The sequence below is a fragment of the Cyprinodon variegatus genome, unplaced genomic scaffold (genome assembly GCF_000732505.1).
Source record: "Cyprinodon variegatus isolate N-32 unplaced genomic scaffold, C_variegatus-1.0 Scaffold491, whole genome shotgun sequence".
In the NCBI taxonomy this organism is placed as follows: Eukaryota; Metazoa; Chordata; class Actinopteri; order Cyprinodontiformes; family Cyprinodontidae; genus Cyprinodon; species Cyprinodon variegatus.
In genome coordinates this window covers 200410-223992 of record NW_015150944.1, presented here as the reverse complement: position 1 = coordinate 223992, position 23583 = coordinate 200410, and the positions used below count along the sequence as shown (strand labels likewise).

Genomic DNA, 23583 nt, shown 5'->3' with positions numbered 1-23583 from the left:
ACAAATAAACACAAAGACACTTGTTGATTCCCTGGCTGGATGCGCTTGGTTGAATTTTTAAACAGATTTTTCACACTGCTGAAATTAAATTAACTGCAGCCAGAACACATTTTATCTTTTATCCAGGAAAAGACCAAATTCCCTTTGGTAATTGCAGTGCTCATGGGTTTAAAGTGATCAAGCCAGAGCGAGGAGGATTCTCCAGTAAGTTTTTAGAGACACAGAAGGAAAGGGAGAAAATATTTCCCCTTTGGCTCCTCTCAATGTCTTCCTGGTCACAGCTGTCTGTAATGTCGCCCTTCCCCTCCCCTTTAGAAGTTTGCTGTTGCCCCAGCGAATGTTGTCAAGGGAAACTGGATGACATCCGAGCCGATGGCTGGATTGGTTTACACCTACTCTGGCCTATGACTTAATGAAGTGCACACACTGCAGGAGATTACTGACATACATGTCCACAGTCACAGCTAACACAAAAAGCACACTGACATACCAGTTGAAGAAGCAGCAATTAAAGTTCTCGTAAATAAATGACAGAGGAAACGTTGAAGACCTTGTTTTTAGCCTGATGAGTGGGAGACATTCTTTGTTTGGTTTTATTTTGACCACAAAATATTGCATAACATAAATGGGGGACTTTCCACAGCACCCCCTTGTGGAGAAGGGAGATGCAGCTCATTCTAGAAGCAGCTACTTTTGTGTTTAATTAGAGTGCCACAGGTAATTACTCTGGATTTGTCAGGTGACAGAGACACAGACAGGAGCTTTTATGTATTGTTTTTACTGATGATGCAGCTCTGAGTTGGCTCTAAACTAAAGCAAGAGTTGCACAACCTATCTCCCTCCTCCTCTCTGTTTATTTTGGTGGTGGAACAAAGTAAGACAAAGACTGAGGGGGAGAAAGATTGATGATTTGCAAGCCCATAACCAGTGCTTTTACATGTATTATTTACTTTTGTAAGTAATGTAAACAAGCCTTTATGACAACTCACATAGACAGAGTTTAATCACTTGTCTGTCTACTAGGAAGGATGCAAACTTTGCTCCCCGCTCAGATATATAATCAACCACTCAAGGGGAACTCCGCCAGGAGGCAGAAAACAGAAAAAATCAATTACTGCTGCCAATAGTGTTATTTATCACTCTGTGGATCTCTTTTTTTGTCTTTAAGTAGGCTATATCTACTCCTTTGAGCTATACTACTCACTGGTTTCTCCCATGTTCTGACTCTCACATAAACCCACCAGATCACTGTCTTTAAATCATCTTTTGGCCTAGTGCCTTCCTGTTAATGCGGGTATGTCAGGGCAGAAAATCTGGAAAGGCCTCCATATCTGATTGCACACACTCTGATACTGATACAGCACACGCTTTATCTTAACTTGAAAAATGACTGCACTGACAGCATGTCCCACAGAGATTAGGTCGTCTTTAAGTTTTAGATATAGATACCCCAGTGATCTTAGTAAAAGGTTTGCTTCAGAAGTATGCTAAATGGAATAAGCAGGTAATATCCTAACTACAATAATTCTGTTGGCCTCTTCATGTAGCATTAATCCTGCTTGATCTTTGCAGCTCAAAGCCAATCAAACTATTACCAAAAACTTCAATCAAAAAAAATGTTATACAAAAAAACCAGAACGTTTTAGGTAAACTCTGTTTCATACTCCTTTCAACAATTGCTCTATTTGCAAGTTCTGGTTATTCACAGAAAATGGACACATTCAATTTACCTTAATGGCCATCATGGATATTCCTGAATTAAACATTAACTAAATACACCGGGTGTCTGCTCACTGAGTAGTCGATTTTGTACAATATAAGGGTTGCAACTTAAGGAAACAAACAGATAACAACTTAAAGGCTAAGGCTGGTCCTTTGCTTGTTTGATGCACTCATGAGAAAAGATCTGCTGAGATAAAATAAAAGCCTTCATTATTTTAAGGAAAAAAGAAACCGCTTTGATCATTGAGGATAAAAAAAACTCTTGAACAATAGTGATCAGCAGTGATCTAATGAATAACTAGCATTCAGATATAGCGGCCCACTCACCTTCCATTAAACTCCAACAGGTGGGTTCATATGTCTAATTACAAATCTCCACACATATTTTATTTAACTGTTATATGTTAATATGTTAATAACCATATAGAAACCATATAGAAAAAAAACTAGAAATAAAACTCTGGTCTGCAGCCACTCTTCTCATCATCAGTACACCTTCACGCCTTCATATAAACATCCTCCCTCTCTTCTAAACGGTATCACTCCTCCGCCCCTTCTCCACCTTCATCTCACTGGACTCCCAACCGGTCCCCTCTATCTCATGCCTATGTTCCACCACCAGTGTCAGAAGCCAGGGGGAGGGGGGTAGAAATCTCTAATCTACACATAGCAGGTTATACAGGGCTGAATTCAGCATCAACGTCTTCTGCCAGGGTCTCTTAATCATTTCTTGATGGCAATAAAATGTTCTAATTGCCCTAAAGGGTTGATTTCTAAACCCAAACAAATGAACAACTATTAAATGACCTTAATTCAATTTAAAGCTCCTACTGTTTAATTAACTCATGACTCAGCAGATCACATAAAGCATAGAGAAAAGTTAGAGTTCATACAATAGAGCTAATAGATAGAACGAAAAAATAATATTAAGATTCTTTTACAGCATAAATTTAAAACTGATTTTAAAAAGTCTGAATTTTGAAAATTCTCAATTATTTAGAATCTCAATTTCTTATAGAAGGTCATATGAATCTTCGATTGTTTAAGGAGCCATTAGGCCATAAAACAATACTTGTAGTAAAATTGTTTTTTAATGAGAAAAGGTGGCCCAGGAAGTAATTTGATGCAAGGCAAACATCTCACTTTGTGAAATAAAGATATCTAAGAATTTGAGTTGAATTTGTCTCATGTTTAAAGGAAGGGGAAAGGGTACCTAGACTGGAAGTGAAATATTTCCTTCAGCAGATGTTTAAGTTATGAATTTTGGAAAATGTGATCAGGCAGCATTGCTTTATGCAGCTGCTTCCTTGGAAAGAAAATCAGTGAGTTCTCACAGGACAACACTACAATTTAGTGCTGTATCATGCTGTATTTGTTAGCTTCAGTGTGTTTTGGTGGGTTTGGGTGGAGGACATTACATGTAACAAATGAAGAACAGAATCTGGTGATCTCAGCCAATCATAAGAAAAAAACCTAGGAAAAAATAGGCATGAAAGTGAGAAAATATGTTGTGTTTTTATGTAATTCATCCATTATTGTAACCACGTATTACCTAATGGGGTCACAGGGAGGAATAGAGCCTGTCCCAGTTGTCAATGGGCAAGAGATGGGCGAGAGATTGGGTACAGCCTGGATGTTTCGCCTGTCCATCGCAGGGCTACACAAAGACTGCAAAAACAAACACGCACACTCACTCACTCCTTAGGGCAATTTGGAATGGCCAATCAACCTAACATACAGGTTTTTGGCTGGAGAGCCTGGAGAAAACCCACTCAGACACAGGGAGAAGATGCAAACTCCACACAGAAAGGTCCTAGTTCCCCCGGGACTCGAACCCAGAACCCTCTTGCTGTGAGGCGGTGGTGCTAATCACCAAACCACTGTGCCGACCCGGCAACCATACATTTAAATTAAAATATAGATAACGTAACTTTTTAAAAAACATAACTCTTTATGGATTATTATTATTTTTTATTATTTTATTTTTTGCATTTCTTTTTTTTTTTATTATGAAATTGTTTTATAATTGGAATGGAGTTTTACCAAATACTTGGTTGTTTGGTGCTGGAAAAAATGGGTGTTTTTGAAGAAAAAAAAAATTTAATCTCTACTTTGGTTGAAAATAAGGTCAAAGACTAAGTAAAATCCTGATGAACGTCAAGCCTATAAAAATGTATATTATTGCTCTTTATTTAAAGAACTCTTCTCAAACATCCTAATAACAGATTTAAAGGAGGCCATCACAACATCAAAATATAAAAACAAATAATAATGAATATATGATTATCAAAGAGCTATTTAATTTTTTTGATCAATTAAGAGTTTCTCTTTTCTTTTAATTTGTGCTGAAATCATAGTATGGTATACATAAGGGATTCATTACTCAAACCTGATTTGGATTAATATGAACTGTATGTGGATGTGTATTAATCTAAATGTGAACCTTATTTATGATACAGCTCCATGTAAGGTTATCCAATTTCCGATTACTTACACAAAATTAAAGCTGTTTTTATACCAAAGAGCCATTATTGTTTTCATGGCCTCAGGGAATTGCCATGTGAGCCCAGCTTTTATTGCACACAACAGATCTTTGTATGCAACTGCATAGTTATGGGACAGTAATAGCAGGGGAGAGTGGGCGTGTGCACACTGAAGCATTCCTCCATAAATAAGTGACAGACAGAAAGTAACTGCAAACAGAAGAAGTGCCCTGCTGTTCAATGAGCAAACCCCCCATGCTGTCTTTCAATCCAGAGGGCCATCATTTACTCAACGCCAGCAGCTTGGCAAAAGAGAAGTACATTCTTCAGACACTTTAGCTTGACATAATTCACTTCAAGTCTCTTGTGACAATCTAAAAGGTGGATTTTTTTTACCCTCTGTGGTCTGGAGTGCTGAGAGAAAAAGAATTGCAGCCACACAGGTTGTCAGAACCTAAGGTTATAATTGTTGGTTTTTGGGGAGCTTCTTTTATTATAGGGTTGGATTTGGAAAGACTGACCTATTGGTTTAGGATGATGTATGTGTCTTTGTCAGGACTGAGGAATTTTGACACATAAACACTTTTGGAATCAACTTACATAAATCTGGTATCACATTTTTGTTATTATCTGCCTTTAAAAAGTTTAGTTTATCAAAGATTGGCCAAATATGAAATAATTATACTTTTTCCAATCATCTGGTCACAAATAACACTGCATAAAATCAGTTCTTCAACTTTTTAAATATACCTTTTAAAATCAGTTTTAAATGGTCTAATTTGATTCAGACATTACTGTAACATTTGTAGGCCTGTGAGCAAAGAAGGCATGACAAATCTTTACACATGCTGGCTAATTGGATGTTAAAGGCAGCTATTGCTTTTTAGACAAAACCTTTAGTTGGAGTTGGCCTATTTACAGTAATATGAATTTTTTTTTAACAAAATAGAGAGCTGCATTTATGGAATATAAGCACTTTGTAAAAGAATACAACCACAACACCCATTCTTTTTCTTTTAAGGGATGGGGAATCATTTAATCTCTTAAGTGATCATGATAATAAGTTTTTTTATTTTACTTTTAGAGTGTTAAAGTATTTCACTGGAAACGTTTTCACTCAGTTTTAGCTAACTGCCAGTTTAGAGGGCTACAGTGGGCTAGAAATTGAGAAAGGCATAAAAGTCCTGAGGTGAGGGAGGATTTTAATGAGGATTTTTATAAAGTAATACAATATGTCATAATACATTAGTGATACTGTAAATGTTTAAAATACAAAAATATATATTGCAGCTTCCTGTCGTCAGTCATGTTTATTTATTTATTTATTTTTATTTTTAGGCAAAAGCAAACTGTGTGTTAGAGAGCAGGAACTCTGGAAACCTATCCCAGATTAAAATGAAAATACAAGCTTTACAAAGTTCACATTTAAAACTTGAAGTCTTGCTTTTTCTTACTCTCTTGCAGCCCACTGGAAGCACAAAGACAAGTCATTTGAAATATGCTTTCTCTTCAGATAGCTTCCACATTATTTGTCTTCTTTCTAAAAACCTTGCTGACACTGAAAATCGCTCGCTTTGGTTCCTCTTAAATCTGTAGAAGCATTGAAAGCTTATACTGGGAGAGCATAAGTGCATTCACTGATTAGACAAATATCAGATGTTTCATTTTAGTCCAGCCAGGACCAGTCATGCTGAAATTTGTCTGGCTTCATTAACCAGCATCTGTTGATCAGCTATTCTGTCTAGGCTCAGGACTTATAAAGGTAGAAATTTTTAATTTACAATCAATGTTATCAGCATTGCATCAGCTTCACAGTTTAACCAAATGACACAATCCCCTGTGGCCTGCTAATTTTTTGCAGTTTATGAGTAAGTCCCCTGAGCATGTGGGTGGATAAAAGAGGAAAGCTTGTCTCCATGTGTTAGACATTACAGGTCAGCTGCTGCATTGTGTTTTTTTCTTCATCCATTCACCCAAGCAGTTTCGATTACACGGACCACTAACTGTCTCATTGATCCTCTCACGTTTTCATGGTAAAATCACGTTACTTAGTTCATTCTTCTGGTACAATCAGACTGGGTCACTTTACATCAGCAGCTGCAAAGAAACTGACTCACCCACCTATGCAGACCCTCCCTATTAAGACGAACAAACTGTAGGCAACAGTGTAAACTGATTGGTAAACAACTTTGCCTGCAGGAGTGAAGCGTGTCTTTTTAGGTCCTGATTGAATACTAGCACCGCATATGCAGAGTAGTCTGCAATGTGTTTCAGAAGTAGGTTGTGACACATTTGGATGCGTTCTAGCATCTGGTGGGCCCCCTCAGTATAGACAGAAAACCTAATGAGAGACAGCCTGCAGACAGAACCCTGATAAAGAACAGACTGCGACTAAATGTGAGCGGGTTTATGTGTGTCAGACGGTCTGACACCTGTTAGGCTTTCGGTTTATGGAGACGATAGTATTTTTTCCTCTATATCTCCATTTTTTTCCACTTTGCATTCAGTCTGTGATCACTCCGAAACAGGAGCAGAACCTTTAGCCTGAGGGGCATGGGTTCTGGTCGCTCATGAGTTCAGGAATGCAGTTGACTTTCTAAATCCCCACTAGTCTATCCTGGGGCAGAGGGGCAGGGCCTATCTCAGGCTCTCTTCTTTTCCATGTGAGCTACATTTGGAATCTCTATCAAGCAGCGTGTCGATCCTCCCGGCTTGGACTTTTCTAAGAGGTTGATTTCATAGAGAATGGAAGAAATTACAGATGAAGCCAAAGATTGCTCACTTAGGGAAGGTAATGAACTTTCTGATATGCCTCCCACAAATGGATTCACATCCCTTAGAGTGTTTGAGTGTTTTCTTTCTGCTGTGAGTAATTTTGTAAGCAGTGGGGAAAGTGTTTTGGGAGTTAAAAATAGTATTGGAGTACCTGAGCCATGCTGTGACATGAGAAGGGGGTTTGGGTCAATGATGTAACAACTCTTTGCTCTTTTTTTATATACATACCTGCTTTTGCATTAAACAAAAAAATATATATATATCTAAAATTATATCTAAAACTCTCGGGCTCCATGGGTATCACAATCGTAAGTGCTTCAATAAAAGCCAGCTGGACTTTGTTCTTGTTTCTTAAGGATTTTATATCTGATATGAAAGGCTTCTGCATTTCTGACTGACTCCAGTTATTAGGAGGTGTCTAGTTATTGCAGCTGCTAAACCTACAGCAAGATTACCTCATTCTCAGCACCAAAGGGTCTCAAAGGGTAAGACTTGAAAATTAAAGTCTTTCCTGCATTTGTAGTACACTGTGTGCTTTAAAACTTTCTCAGACAGAAAAAAATGCGGAAACTTGCTGGAAGTTCTTCATTCTGCTGTGGATGAACTGAACTCTGCAAGAGTTCCTTTATTCTACCCTCTAAAAGGTACAGGTTGTACCTGTATACAAAACAAGAAAGCAGATGATTTCACCGTATTGTATTTGTTTAAAATTCCATTTTCCCCCACGGCACTTGTCAAGGTATCCTCGGGCAAGACATCGAAGGCCCGATCTGCAAATAAGTGTGTGAATGTGTGTCTGAGTGCGTTAATATGGCTTTTAGTGTAAAGGCTATTGAAAAGTGCTACATAAAAGCAGTCCATTAACCAAAGCAGTCAATTTCAACCAAAAGCAGAGTCAAGGAAATGTTCCTTTGGCTATAATGATATGAAGGTGCTTGCATTAGTCTCTTGCAGAAGCATCTGTCCAACTGTTTCAGAATTTCATTATTCAGAAACGTCTTCTATAGTAAGAACATTTAACTTACATAGGATATTTTGAAGATAAGAACCGCCAAAGGTTTCACTAAGTGAATTAAAATATTTGATCAAATTAAAACCCGATTTAAAGATAAAAGATCAGTTGTTTCTGCTTTCTATAATCTAACAAGAGAGAAGAAAACTAAACTTTAAATGGGATAAAATATATTTAATTACAATACATTAAGGTGTTGACTCATGTCAGGCTATGTAAGGTTAGCGTAAATAGAGGATGTTTTAATCAGTGATACCATTACTTCAAAGCAGGTTTCATTAATTTAAGAAACCACTTTATATGCTATGAAAATTATTAAGTTCAGTATTAAAACTACATTTATTTATACATTTATACATTTTATTATAAATAAATTTTACTGCCCGCCAAATTAAAGTCTGTATTCAAACAGGGGCTGTTATTTATACATATAAAAAAACTCAAATAAGCAATATGCTGTTCTTCAATTTCTAAAAAAATTATTATATAAACTGGAAATAAGTTAGATTACAAAAAGAAATGATTATAAATAAGAGATAACTTAGAATAATGTATAATAGTCTTACATAAAACATTTATAGAAATGTATTTCAACCAAACATATTTCTCATAGTTCAATGCTGTGAGCTGCAGAATAATATTTTACTACTGGTTTTTATTCCAGTGGGTTTAAATATTAGCAGCTAATAGTATAGTGGTTGTTTAGACTCCAGGTTGTTCCACAGAATAGTTGTGTCTCTAAATGATGCAGACACCACCATGTCACAAGTCTTGGACATCATGTGTTTTTGATCAATATCTTGGTAAATGTTTTTGTCTCTAGGTTGCCTCATACTGACTGATTGACATTCTTACCTGAGCTGAACATTTTTTCAAAATATTTATTTTCACACTGAGATTTTTAGGCCATTCCAGATTCAGGATATTTTTATTAAGTGTTTCCTAATACAGCTTTTTCATTTCCAACACAATACAGCTTTTGCAGCTTTTAGTGTTGGCTGATAGCGATTTTAATCTGATATGATATCAGCACCAATCATAAATACTTTTATTACTCCTGTTAATGTGGAATGTTAGAAAAGGTTTTATCAAGTAATAATACTTAAACACAGAAACAGAGTCAACAACTAGGTATGAAAACAACTGACTCATTTATTATAAACCCATGGGTTATGTAAACTTTTAAGTATAAATATAAGAACTGAATCTAAAATAACATGAATCTAAATTAGAAGAAACTTGTGCATAAAAAGTTTTTCACTCAGCTCCTGTTATTGTCATTACATAGGCTTTGTGTGAGGGATAGAAGCACTATGCAGACTAAATAATGCTATCAGTCTGGTTATATCGCTGATTTTGGATGCTGGTCAATATTAGTTTTTTGGCTGATATCTGACCGATTCTGATATTGATATCAGATTGGGACCCCTTTATCTGTTTTGAATATATCGCAATGTCCAGCGAGGTAAAGCAAAGTCCTTTTATTTGTGATAATGGACACCTTAACGGGCATTCTCCTGCTCATACCATGGTCACAAGCGAAAGAAGTGGAGTATGAAATCAGCTATCACTAGATTCAATGTTTATTTACACTTAAAATCGTAAGGTTTTCACACGGAGCAGCTAAGTGGACTATTTGTTATCTGGCATTCAGACATGTCACCAACCTCACAATCACCTTCCAATTCCTCTAAGTTCTTCAACTCGCCCGGTGTCTTCTTTTTGTGTCGCACCTCACTCTTCTGATGTTCTCTTCTGCTGCATCCCCAATCAAATTCCCCAAATAGATAAAAGAAAAACTGAAATCTATCGTGTTTTATCTACTGCTACCAATTAGCATTCAAGCTAGATCAATCACTTAGAAAAATCAGGCTACTTGACAGGAACTTCTTTCTTGGTGAACTAATATGTGGTCTTATTTTTAATAGTTTTTAAAATGTAATTTTTGCTACATATTTATTTTATCTCTTTAAATATCTTAAATATGAGAACATGTCATGTAATGCCTTATTTTTTTAATCCTCTAAAAAACTATGTTTTCTTATGGTGCAAATATGTTGTTGTGACTTTTATTAAAATGTATCAATTTTCAACCTTTTCTCTGCTTTTTCAGAACTAACCAAAGGCAACCTGAAAGTGACCTCTCTAGAGGACACTGAACATGTAAGCCGCAGGCAAGTGTCTCCAAATGGGTCGACTTCTACAAGAGGGGATGCCAAAGGTAATCGCACCGTCCCTCGAAGGCATACATTAGGAGGGGCCCGCGGCTCCAGAGAGATCCTCGCCATGCAACCATCAGATATGGATAAGAAGAGGGAGGCCTTCCTGGAGCACCTGAAGCAGAAATACCCTCATCATGCCTCAGCCATCATGGGCCACCAGGAGAGGCTCAGAGAGCAGGTCAGTGAGTTCAGGAAGGCCACTAACATCATTTGTTGCATTTAGGAAACTAGAGTTATTCTATGTAATGTAAACAGCTTCCTTTTAGTTTAAAGATTGTTTGTAGATTTGTTCAAGAAGGCATAAAAAGGGATTATAGTGCTTGGAAAAAGAACTAACATTTCTTAAACATATATTTACATTTTTTCAAATATCAGAAATATATTTAGGTGTTCTTTTGTGTTTTTTATGAAATAGACCAACAGAAAATCATGCTTGACGGTCAAATGGAACGAAAATGTTAAACCAGCTTTTTCCCATCTTGACAATGGACCTTTTTTCCATTCCTCTGTGCAAAACGTTTGAAGTCGCTCAAGTCAACCTAAGTTGAAGTAAATTCTTAGGTGGACTTAGGTTTGGACTTTTTACCAAATCTGGATGAAAACCTTGCATTGTAGATGTGGTTATACTGTATGTTTGTAGACTATTAGCATTTCTGAAGCTCTTTACTGGTTTTCCGGTCGAGAAATATTGCATTTACCCCCATCCTTCTTTCCTTCAAATCCGCCCAGCTTCTCCAACATTGCTGCAAGTAATACACTCATGATGCTGTCACCGTCAAGTGGGATATGGTTGGTTTAAGGTGTTACTAAATGTTCTCATCACGGTTTTTGAATTAGATTATGATTAATGTTTAAAACAGTCGACCCTTTTCCTTCCAGCTTACCTATATTCACTGGTGTTTGTTGGTCTTTTACATTAAATCACTAATAAAAATGATTTAAGTTTGGAGTTTAAGAAAATACCGCATTTGGAAACATTAAAGCTGGTATACTTATTTTGCTAAACTAAGTAGGATTTAACTATGGGACATCTACTATCTACTATAGTATAAATATAAATATTGTGTAGCATAATTGTTCCTTAACTAATTTCTGCTGAAATGAATCAGTACACATTAGGTTAAAATGATCCTAAGGTACCAAGGATGCCTTAAAACTCTGAGATTCGGCGGCTTTTAGAGTCTCACGCAAGTTTTGTGCCATAGCTGTGGATAAGTTTAGCTCAGTGCTTTGTTGACAAATAGATCAGGAACAGCTGCAGTGAAACCAGACATTAGACATAATAGCTGATGTGACTTAAGCGCAAGAAAATCCCACCTGACAGTTTTCTTCCTTCCCCTCTATAGTAAAACGGAAGCACTATAAAAAGAACCTACTGGAGCTAAGAGAGATTTTTTCCCTGCTGTTTGGTTACCATTTGATCTTATTTCATGACATTTTTATTCTAAAGGTTTTGCATTGATTTCAGTGATAATGTATTACCTGATCAGTTCATTCGTACAAAATACTGTGTTGACATGATGAAAAGCAAACATGCAAAAACCTGAAAATACTACTTAAAACTGTTGATGTTAGTTGGAAAAATATCTTAATAACCACAGAGATGCAATATATGTGCACCAGATTATCAAAATATTACAAATTAGATTGGCAGTTGATTGACCATAAAAGATGACAGATTTTGTTTCTTACTTTTCAAACAAACAATGAGCATATTCTACCATTTTTCATGTGTTAAATACCGTTCTATTAAAAAAAAATAAATTCTGCTTTAGAAGATTTCTAGGTTGGAAGAAAAGGGCTCCTATTATCCAACTTCACAACAGCCACTGGAATGTTTTTCCCACATATATTCCTCCTGTTTTTCACACCCACCCTATCTACGATAGTGTGTTGCACACATTGCAACATTTACTTGATTACTGTACTTAAGTACTTTTTGAGTATCTTTACTTTACTTGAATATTTTTTTTGGCAAGGCAAGGCAAATTTATTTGTATAGCACAATTCAGTACAAAGACAATGCAAAGTGCTTTACATTATTAAAATATAGGAAAATAAAACAGAATCAAAGCATGTAGGAATAATATAAAATAAAAAAATGCGGAAACAAAAAAAAAAATTAAAAACAGTTGGACTAAAGAAAATAAAAATTTTTAACTAATGATGTTTCAGTTGAACTGTTTAACTAGAACAGTTGAAGGCAATTGTAAACAAATGTGTTTTTAGTCTTGATTTAAAGGAACTCAAGGGGGTCTTCTAACTTTCCCTCCACTACATTTCAAATTAAAGTATTGTATTTTTTACTCAACTACATTTCGAGGAAGCTGATGGTTTGTAATCCAGTGTTGCTGTTTTCCTTTCTAGAAATGCAATTTCATCATGTAAGATAGCATCCCTTAGGACAAAGTTTGAACACCACTGTCTTAGAGATTTAATGACATTCCAGAAATGTGAGAAACTCAGGGCAAATATTATTTACATTTTATTAAGGTGTTGGTTGTTGACATGTGGCCACGTTTTCCAGTAGGAGTTTTCAAATCAGAGTTATGGCTTCTTTTTGGTAATAAATTCAACCTGAAACCTCTATTCCATAATGAAAGTGTGAGGAGAATTAAGTCACTCCTATTTTTTTTGGTGGTTTGTTTTTAAGAAATAAAAAATAGCTTTCCTTTTTTGTGGTCTTTTTAAGCTGAAGTTCTTTCCAGGGGGTCTAGAACCTGTGTCAGGTGGTTGAATACTTTTGAATACTTAAGTATTTTCAAAAGTGAGTACTTCAATACCTCATCTTATGTAGATGTTTGACCAAGTAACTTTTACTTGTAGTTTAGTAAGATATGACTATGGGTATAAGTACTTTTACTAAAGTACTACTGTTGAATACTTTGTCCACCAATGGTGCTGCGGTTTTAGTAGATTTTATAGTTATGTTTGTGATGGTACAACACAAAATGCCCTATTTAAAATGCCTCCTTAATCGTGTGCTGGCATGTTGGCACCATTTGATGGTCTGTATTGAGATCTTAATTTTCCAACACTGGGGTTTGGAGTTTTTTTCCCCTTCATAGTCAGTCTGTTCACTCTGCGAGGTGGAGACATGAACTTCCCAGAAATGTACCTCTTTGCCACGGCATATTTATACACCAAGGAAACAGGAGATGGTTCCTTTAAAGGCAATGCAGCTAAATAAAAAAATAAGGTTGTATGAATCTTTGCTTAACTGTTAAAAAAATGCTAAATTCCCACTAAGATTTTAAGGGTTTGTTGAGGATGCTGATCATACTGCCTCTAGTGATTTTCTCCAAACAAATATTTCTAATTCTAATTTACTTGTTTTTTTCCCACTGCTCAATAAATGTGCTAAAATTTATTTTATTATTATTATAAACTTTATTAATGTATTGTTATAATGCTGTTGCCATATGTCACATTTGTCTTAAAGGTTTTGACTGCTTAGAAATGTGTCTGTGTCTACAGTTTTTTTTTTTTTTTTTTTTTTTTTTGCAGCTATCTAAAGGGATTTTGTTTAGATTTGAAATTACACCAATTATTTTCTATGTAGTCTACCGTGACACCCCTTCCTGCTTCCTATTCGCTGCGGATAGCATTTGTGGTGTATCCAATAAATCTGCCTGTCATTGTTCCCTCCCACATCTGTGGTGAAAGAGTGAATCATGAAGTGGAGCAAAAAATGTGGAAACCACAACAGTTCAAAAAGGCATTATGCTGCTGCTTTAATCACCTTATTTGACTTGCTTGTAGCTTCGGGCTCACTTGCTCTACTATAATGTAAGCGAAACACTGTGTATAACACAATTGCTTGAGCTTTTAGAGGTTATAAGGTCTTGCTGTACACTTAAGCTATCTGAAGCTTGTCTAAAGTTGGACATTTCAATTCACCTGGTCATTGGCTCGCTCTGGGTCAGGGGAGACAAAAGGGATGAACAAACAGAGAGTTTGTAGCCAAAACAAATGGTAATAGTAAGACTGGACTAGAGCCAGGGGGGGAGCTCCAGGCAAAGTTGCAAAGCATTGTGCGGTTTTGTTATTGACATTCAGACTTTCTACCTGCAAAGTGAAACCTCCTCATGTACTGATTGCAAACTCTGGATATGCAAATATGCAGCCAGCGAGGATGATAGGACATCATCAACCCTTTTTGTTTACATGTGTCAGATTCTATTCATAGTTTTCCTCTTGGATCCAAATACTGATAAATATACAAATCAGGTGGTTTTGAACAAATTAAGAGCTAAAGGGAGTAGAAGGCTGTGAGTTAGAGGTAGTCAGACAGGTAGGATCAGCTCAGGACCGGGGTGGAGTCAGGGTTGCCATGGGGACTGGTGATGTCACAGCTGGAGGACTCAGTTTACTTGTAGGTGCTTGCAGAGGAGAGCTGGCTCCGTGTGAGAGCTCTGCCTGAACGGGATCCATGGACTTTAAGATGGTTTTGAGGGAGTATGGTTTTCTGCACATGAAGATCGACAAGGATTAAACTAAGAAGGAACTTTTTGAAAAAATATATTTTTTTGTGCGCCAACAGGAGGCAGGAACAGTAAAGGTAGAGTATACAGAGATGTGTGATCTCATTCAATTTAAGTGGTGTTGGAGACTTTTTGTGAGGTGAGCTCAAGCTGGAAGCGATCGCTCTGAGCGTGCTTTTGTTGCGCCAGCAGTTGTTTTTATTTTCTTACCGCAGCATTCTGTCACAGTACAAGTTTGCGCACAAGTTCTAACCTGCGAAAAAAATAAAAACAGCAGGTATGACTTCCTAAATGGCTATCGATATCGACACCCGAAGTTTGTAAATGATCGAACAATTGCACACACCTGGATCTCCGTGAGCGCTATACAAAAATAGTTTCTATTAAAAACATGTCTCCCCATTTTGATGGCGCGTTATTGGTTCTGCAGTTAGGTCACAACATGTTGCATTCTGTATTAAATGGGTGGAGGACATACTAATGGATAGTAGGTGTTTTCTGCGCTTTTTTTTTTTTTCCTGTTCCAGGGGCGCTTCCAGAAAGTTTTTTCTAAGGGGTTGCCAGCTCGGAGCCTCTGGCAGTCCAAAGCCAAAATCCAGGAATTAGTTTAAGGAGTTTTATTTAGGGAAAACTGCACTGTTAAAACTGTTTATTATTCCCAACACGTCATCTCAAGGCACAGAATTAATTCAACCAGATCATACAGCCAAATTGGTTCAATGTTTACTATCTACGGAAAACCAGCTGATGCATCAACTTATTGACTCTTCAGCAATCCCTATCACCTAGCATGCATATGGCGAAAGTGGAGAGTAAAACTCCCTTTTAACAGGAAAAAAAAACTCCACCAGTGTGAGAGGCCATCTGTCAAGGCTGTACAGAAGTAATTAATTAAAATTAATCTGTAATATTTTTTATTCAGTCGTTGAGTAAAAATTTTGTAAATATTCCATGTTTAGGTAATTTGTCATAATTTTAAAGATAATTTTCATATATTAATTAAACTAGCCTAATAAACATGGTTGGACTTTATTATGGTTTTACCTGGGCAGTAGTTCTTGGACCAAGATTTTGGGGACCCCCCCCAAAATAAAAGTTTTTATTTATTTATTGGAATTTCATGAATGCATATGTTATTATCAAATTAATTAATGTGTTTCTAACTAAAGCCTAAGTGACAATATCCATATTAGGTGTTTTCATTTTTTAACATTCGAATTTCAAAGCCATGACTATTTTTAAACGGTGCAAATCCCTATGATTGGCAACAGCTATGAAGTTCAAACCATTTATCAAGTTCCCAGATGCTTAAACTTTTTACAGTTTCAAGGTTTAGCATACTTTTAAAGTCTATTCTAACAATGGTATGTATTAATCTGCCACCTGCAGAAACTACAAAGATATATTGTTTACTAGCAGTGATTGATAGAAGTTTTGCTTGCTAGGACGTTTGACTTTGGCATTCATGTTTATACCAAACATGTTTAAAAGCTCATTTAAAGAAATTCTCATTCAAACAAAGAGTATTTCTCACAAATATGGCAGTTTTAAACTTCTACCAAGTTGAAATTTTAATTTATGACAAAAAGTCCTATAAGATCAGGATTAAACATGTACTTTTTTCAAAATATCTCAGTCTTGTGTATACCTATATACACATAATAAATACACATAATAAAGGATGTTTGATTCTAATGAATTTGATTCTAAACAAGTATGTGCAGGACGAAATGATGAATGGGAATAACAGTTAACTGATCCAAAATCTTTATTTGAATTACACTGAAAGCCTTACATTTTTAACGGTACAGGACAACAACAATAACAACATATTTTTGGTTTAAATAGCTTTAATTAATATTTAATAATCCCCAAATTATTTTAGTGTAGTACTTTTTGCAGCTTGATATCCTCACCACTAATTACTTTGTGTTTTTGACAGATTTCGTTGAATTCAAGGCAATGAATCAATGCCAAATGTTTCCCAATTCCATCTCTTTAGGTCTGCTGTCCTGCAGCTTGTAGATATGTCTCTGCTTCAACCAACCTGAATCAAATGGCTGAATTATCTCTTCAGTATGCAGTCAGTTTCCCCAGAGTCCTGTTAATGACCTGATTATCTGACTTAGGTGTGTCGAGGCGGAAACACATCTAAAAGGTGCAGGAAAGAAAAAGAACTGAGAACCCCTGCTATATTATTTGCTTTTACTTGCCTGGAATTGTCCTACTGGTTTTGGCTCTCATGGTTTGTTGTTATCACAACACAACAAGGCCATTCGCTCTCTTACTTTGTACAAGAAACCACAAGTCATTAGCTTATTTCATTTATTTTGTATCTAAACATATTCTGGGTCATTCCAAGTTTGCAGATCACTACGGAAGTTAACCCGTGTCCTCAAAAGGAATCATTTTTGTGACCTTAACTTAATCATGGTTTAGATATTGCAGAAAGCAACATGTTGCTTTTAAATTGCATATGCTCACAGAGTAGATGTACTGTTTGTGATGATTTCAAGTTTGTTATTCTTATCAGTGAGATTGAGCTTAGTGGTGTTTAGGCAGTCCAGTAGGAGCATGCATATTTGATATTAGACAAGTGAAGTCAGGGCTCATGTGGGAACTGTGACTGCTAACTGTGCTTGGTACAATCTGATTGACAGTCTCAAGAGAAATGCAATCAGCAACTGCTAACAGATGCAGCAGAAAATTAAAACAAAATAGTAACAGAGTTTATTGCGGTGTTTGCCATCTTGCATCCCGAGGAGGTGTTACTATTCAGCTTTAAGACTAAACAAGCAGAAAACCAACCCCACCGTGGTACTGCTATGTGTTTGTGTGTGTGTGTGAGAGAGAGAGGAGGATTTGTTACTTTTCCCACGCAGGTGTAAAGATGCAGGCCATACAAGAAAAGCTGCATTGGTGGCAGTGCACGCTTCAGGGGTGAGAATGAAATGTCTGCTTGGGTTTGAGTTACAAAGGCAGAGGTTTTATCAAGGTCAGCCAGAGGTTGGAAAGATAATATCACGGGAGCCGGAAATGTTGATGACACCACTTTTTTCTGAATGACCGCCCTTACATTGACTCAAAAAAAAGGGACTCACTTACTCTGTTTCAGATGCTCTTCTACTTCTTCGATCCTCTGAGCCACAATAAAAGCAAGTGGTTTAATATCTTTCACCACAACCCCCCGAATCCACAATCCACCCAAGAAACACCTGGAAGCCTCCCAAATGGAGATGAGATAACTTCTTTTCACTGGCCCAGACCGCCACATATCCTCCCCAACCTTGTTCATCTGCCCAGGGGCGACGACTGTGACTGAATGAGCTGCTTGACCGATCACAAACACACACACAAACACTAAATCCGAATTCCTTCCTCCTGCCTGTGTCAGTTTCTATGTGTGTGATGAGCTGTGAACAGGTTTTGGGACATAATGGGGCAGATAGCTGGGGCAGCTTGACTGCATTTAGGGGCAACAAGCAGACAAACTGAAAGACAGGTCTGTCACCTTTAATATGCCGCTAACTGGGGCAATTTTAGCACCAAAGCTTGGGTTTAAAAAAATTTAGCTTTAGACATTCTAAACAACATATTCAGATTTTTGATTCACATATCATATGTCTTTGTTAGGTTTAAATTAAGAGTTCGAATAAGAACTATTATTTTATTTGTGTTTCTTTCTCCACTAAATACATTCATAAAGTTTTTTTTTCTTTTCTTTTTTTGGCAAGTCATGCAGGAGATGCAGCTCCTCTGACTCTTTAAAAGCTATAAAATATTTTTTTCCTTTATTAAAACAGACTACTTTGGTTGAAATTGCACACAATACCTGCATTAGCTTATAGCATGATTGCCATTCTTCTTATAGAATGCAGAACCTTATGTCCATGTGGAGATTTTCAAAAGGCTGTTTATTTATTATTTATTTATCCATGTTCCATAACCGTAGGAATGTAACAGCTTGAATTACAAAAAGGAAAAAATTATAACTTAAAAAAAATACTCTAATGATACTAAAATTGTCCCTTAAATGATTTAAAGTCATATAACTGATCAGTAAAAAAAAAAACTAAAAAAAATTCAGGCATTAAATCACGAAATATGTCCTGTACAAACTGGCAGAGGACCCACACCACCAGCACCAATTATTGCTTGGCTCTCTTAGTTGCCAACATGCCCTCTGAGAAAATACAGTTTCCTTTGTCCTGACTTCTTACACCCTTTTGCTTCCTTATTCAGTAATACCTCCTGGTCATAAGGCCAGTCAGGCTAAAAATTAGGCAGTTCTAATCTCTGGCCCAATTCTCTTTGCATTTCTAGCAGAAAAATCATAAATCAAATCATTTTTATGGATACCTCTTGATTCCAACCATTGTTGCAGCTGCCTTAACAGGGATTTTGAATGGGATCTATACTTTATAATAACCTCCCTAGCCACTCTCTATCATTTGTATGATGGCAAAAGCTTTTTCTATAATAATCAGTTGTACTACAGATAGACAGACAGACAGACACATACATACAACTTTGGATGGGAAACTATTTTGATAAAGGTATTTTTACGAGTAGGAAAATAAGCCTTTGATTCATGTCTTATTTATACCCCACAAGCAAGGGACGAAAACAAAGGGGAAAAAATTTATCAAAAGATCATCAGCATTTTGATAAATGTATAAAAGTCACATTGTGTAAGTATTCTTTAATCTAATACTACATTGGTTTTTGTGGGAATTCCAAGTTGTGTAAATTACCGTAGCACTGATTATTTAAAATTTAATTGTAATCAATCATATTTAAAAATATTTGTTATTATTTCATTGAAAAATAATAAATTCTATAATTTTTTTTTCCATATTTACCTGCAGTATCAAAAGAATGTGGAAGGCCTTCACCAGCATTTCATATCTTAAAGTACCACACAGCTTAATAACTGCTGTCCAAACAAACGCCACATTGAATGTATTTCAGAAGATGAATAATGTTAGCTCTAAATTATGTCACTTTTTGCATCAGCTGAATTTTCCAAGGTGAAAATAATCATCTTTACTCCTTTCTAACTTGATTTGTTGCTTCTTTTAAAGTTCACTTGAAGAACAACTAAAGCAACTCCTGCAGCACTGTAGTAGTTTAGTTGAATCACTGTTAGTTGAAAAAAGTCTCTTCAGTACCTGTATTTTTTATTGTTGTGTAGTTGTTTATGTAATGTTTTCTATCCAGAGATGAAATGTTTAGGATCAATACCAAACATACTGATGTAATTTTCTGTAACTACCCTTACTATGTACATTGACACTCATAGAGGCCTGACAATATAAAGCAGGTGTTTTGTTTTGTATGCCTCCTATATAGCACACAGCACTTATTTCACTGCCTTATTTAGAACAGAGTTGGTATTTTTTCAAAGGATCTTCCAGTTTACTTTGTATTTTCCAGTTTTGCTCACTAAACTTCTTAAATTGCTGGAATTAAGTGTAATTTATCTCTTGTCTGTAGTTAATTTGTCTGAAGATAACTAACATTTCATAAGGATGGGTTTAACTGGATTCCCTCCACTCAGTTTGCCACATTCTGTGAATTTTCCTACTACTACACTTTCTCTCAAAACCTTTCCCAAATATGCAGACTGGTTTGAAAGTTACAACAGTTGTGCCTTTGGACATGGGTGGGTCAAGGAGATAAAAATTGTGCTAAAATAAACGTAAAAAGTAGCCAGCCAATAAATTATTCAAGCAGATGTAAAGAGGATTTGGTTAGAAAGATACTCAACAAATTCATGCAAAAGTAACGCAAAAGTAACACTTTTCTTAATTTCTATTTCTAATATTAAATATAAAATTTACAAAATAAATGTAAACAGCTGTTATGAAATGTCTACAGTAGGTTTACCTGACCTCGAAATGGCTTGATGAGCTCAGCAGATACAAATTATTGTTAAAATAACAAAGCTTGTATATAAACAGGAATTGCAAATATGTCTCTCAGGTCAATTTTTTTCATTGTTCAGTGAAGTTACTGAAACTGGGTAGAGTAGCCCCAAAATGTGACTCAAATAAGAGTAGCTTTACTTTTTGATAAGGTGAAACTTAAAGCTTGTGTAAAGACAGTACAAAGCTGTGCAGCCACATTTCATGTTAAAAATTTCCTCATGTCTTGCTGGTGATGTAAAAAAAAAAAAAAACGAAGGTAAATGAGGTAGGTTTCTTTTGTAATTAAGGAAAGTCCTTGAATTGTTAGTTGTTAATTTATCAAGAGAGAAGGTGAGAATTATAAAAATTTTCAGGGGTACATGATTAGTAGATACTGTTCTTTACCCCAACCATTCATTAAAGATTTAGATTTAGTACTGAAAAACTGTGCCACTTTACCTCATTATTTTAACAGCTTAACTTTCTAAGTCTACAATCTCAAAGTAATTAAAAGTTTAGACGTGGTTATTTAGAAAAAGAAGTCTTTAAATCCTCCACCTGAGTCATTTTAAAGCATTGCAACATTTGGCTGGTCTCCAACATTCTTTTCTCAACGGGTTCCTGGCTCTTGATACATGCTTGCCTCACAGATTCAAGGTCAACAAGATAATTCTGGCTCCAAGTGTTCATCAGTATCCTGAGAGATCAGAACATGATTAAAGAAACACTGGGATTAGTCTTGGGTTGGTATCGCCTCTGGTTTTAAATAAAAAGTAAACTCAAGATACCTTATTAATCTCTACACCTGTAGGGCATCACAAAAGAGCTCATTTAAATGTAAAAACTCAGACTTTTTAAAATGTTACAGTTTACAATATATTTTATTTTTGGTTTGCAACCGTTTTCCCACCACTTGTGTCTATTCATATATTTTCACATTACATTGCCGGTTTGAACTCCCACTTACCGGTAGGCCATATCAGTCGGTCTGTCTCTGGGAACTTCAGCCACCCTGCCTGCGGTTTGTGGTTTGAGGGCCCAATGGCCCCTTTTGTGGAGCAGCCCCACTTTTGTTATAATGTAGCTCACAGCTGTCAGTGTGTGAACATGTGCAGGGAGGGGGAATGATTAAACGTGTTTTGAGATCCTTAGACTTTTTTTGCTTTTTTACAATAAACACCTAAAATGTGTATATTTGCATGCAGGCCCTTCAAGACAGTAGAGTTGTCCAAAGTATCAATACTCAGGATTTCTGGTTTCTGGATGCAGTTAATGCTAATTTGGTATTTTATTGATGCTAAATACAAGTAATGTTTGCATAAAAATAGTTCAGACTTCGAGGGAATGGATACAGAGTGAATGTGGACTAACATTTTCAGGTCTTGTTAGAGATTGTCAATAGAATATGTGCTTTGACTTTAACTGAACCATTCTATTATGGATATGCTGGATTTAAAGTAGCACATCCATGAAATAGTATAGTATAACTTCTAGTCTAACTACTGACTCAGTATTCCGTCTTTTCAATCTTTTGAATCTTCTTTTTGATTCTGTATTGCATGTGTGAAGTATTAACAACTTCACCCCTCAACTGCTTGGCAATGCGTACGGGCGTACATTGTACTCCCTTTGTTAAAAAAAATTACTAATTGTACAGCTTGTTATTGGGATGTACAGCTTTGGTACGCCCCTTTCCCCCCCCCGAAAATTTCACTCAAATCATTGTATCATTAATGCCTAAATTAACTTAAAATCTAGAAACGTGCTGGCAAAATATGTTCTCTTTATTATTCTGGTGCTCACAGTTTGTACCACATACCTGAAAAACGCTAACATCTACTTCCAGGCGCCACAAACAGTAGGGTATAAACACCCCAAGCGGCGACCCGGCCTGTGACATCTGCTGCTCAATTCCCAGTGACAACGCACCACCGCTATGTAGGGGACTGTACACCTCCAACAGTGAAATAATATTTCTAATGTAAGGTTCCCTCTCCACTAAAAAAAAATGCAGGTGCAAAACCCTGTACCTGCTCCCACGAGTACTATTAATTGCATACGAGAGTGTGCGCGAGCCCATTTCTCCTTGTGCATGCTGTGTTTAAAAGTTGTTGTTTGTATCGCTCATAAAAGCTTACTTTCCAAAAGAATATTGTCAATCTTTCAATATGTAAGACTCACCACAGGTAAGTGATAATGGGGATGAGCACATAGGATGGCCTTACATAAACATATCACCATGATGATTCACAATTAGGAGTACCACTTATCTTGATGATCCACCCGGAAAAAGAATTACCTCCACTATACCTTTAAGGTAGGATCATAATCTTGATGAACTGACTGCACAGAAGATGTTTTGAGGTGGAGTTTTACCCACTACTATTTACCAAAAACTACTTTAATATGACGTATCACAGCAAATATAGCAAAGCCACTCTCTGCCATTGAACACAGGGGCAGCAGAAGCATTATGCTTCTGTACACATCTGACCTGTGTCTGGCATCCAAAATGAAGCACCAGACACCTATTTGTTGGCATTTTTTGTGAACGTAACATTATACATTCTGATTGTTTGAATTAAGCTATGAAACATAATATTGTACTAAAAAATGACCTCATGACTTCCTTGTGAAATTTCCACCTCTAGTCAAACACACATACTTTCTATAATCAGCATAAAAATGTTGTAAAAAAGACAAAAAGTTAGCTGCATTCCACCTAAAAATGCAGGAAATAGTGTTTCAGAGAGTCTAAATTTTCCAGGGGATACCTCTGGACCCCCCTACGCCGCCCAAAGCCTAACCCCTTGCTCACACTGGCTCCGGTGCGGTTACCGAGCCGACGGAGACCGCAACTCCCGCACACCCCCTCTCACACCGCCCTTTTGACTACGGTGCGGTGCGGCTCTGCGGCTCCGGCAGCAGGTCCGGAGATTTAACCCAAGTTCACTTGAGTTCACCTAACTTCACGCG

At 36.5% G+C, this 23583-nt stretch overlaps 1 protein-coding gene across 9 annotated transcripts in view; it reads left to right on the top strand.

Moving 5' to 3' along the window:
* kiaa1217 (KIAA1217 ortholog) overlaps positions 1-23583 on the top strand; it is a 126726-nt gene that overhangs the window by 45075 nt on the left and 58068 nt on the right. For 8 of the 9 annotated variants that reach the window (XM_015390276.1, XM_015390277.1, XM_015390283.1 and 5 more), the window contains exon 2: positions 10106-10392. In XM_015390276.1, the coding sequence (XP_015245762.1) occupies positions 10106-10392 (287 nt within the window). Of the gene's footprint in view, positions 1-10105; positions 10393-14591; positions 14776-23583 lie in introns of those variants that run through there. The other variant, XM_015390281.1, reaches the window with a different exon arrangement.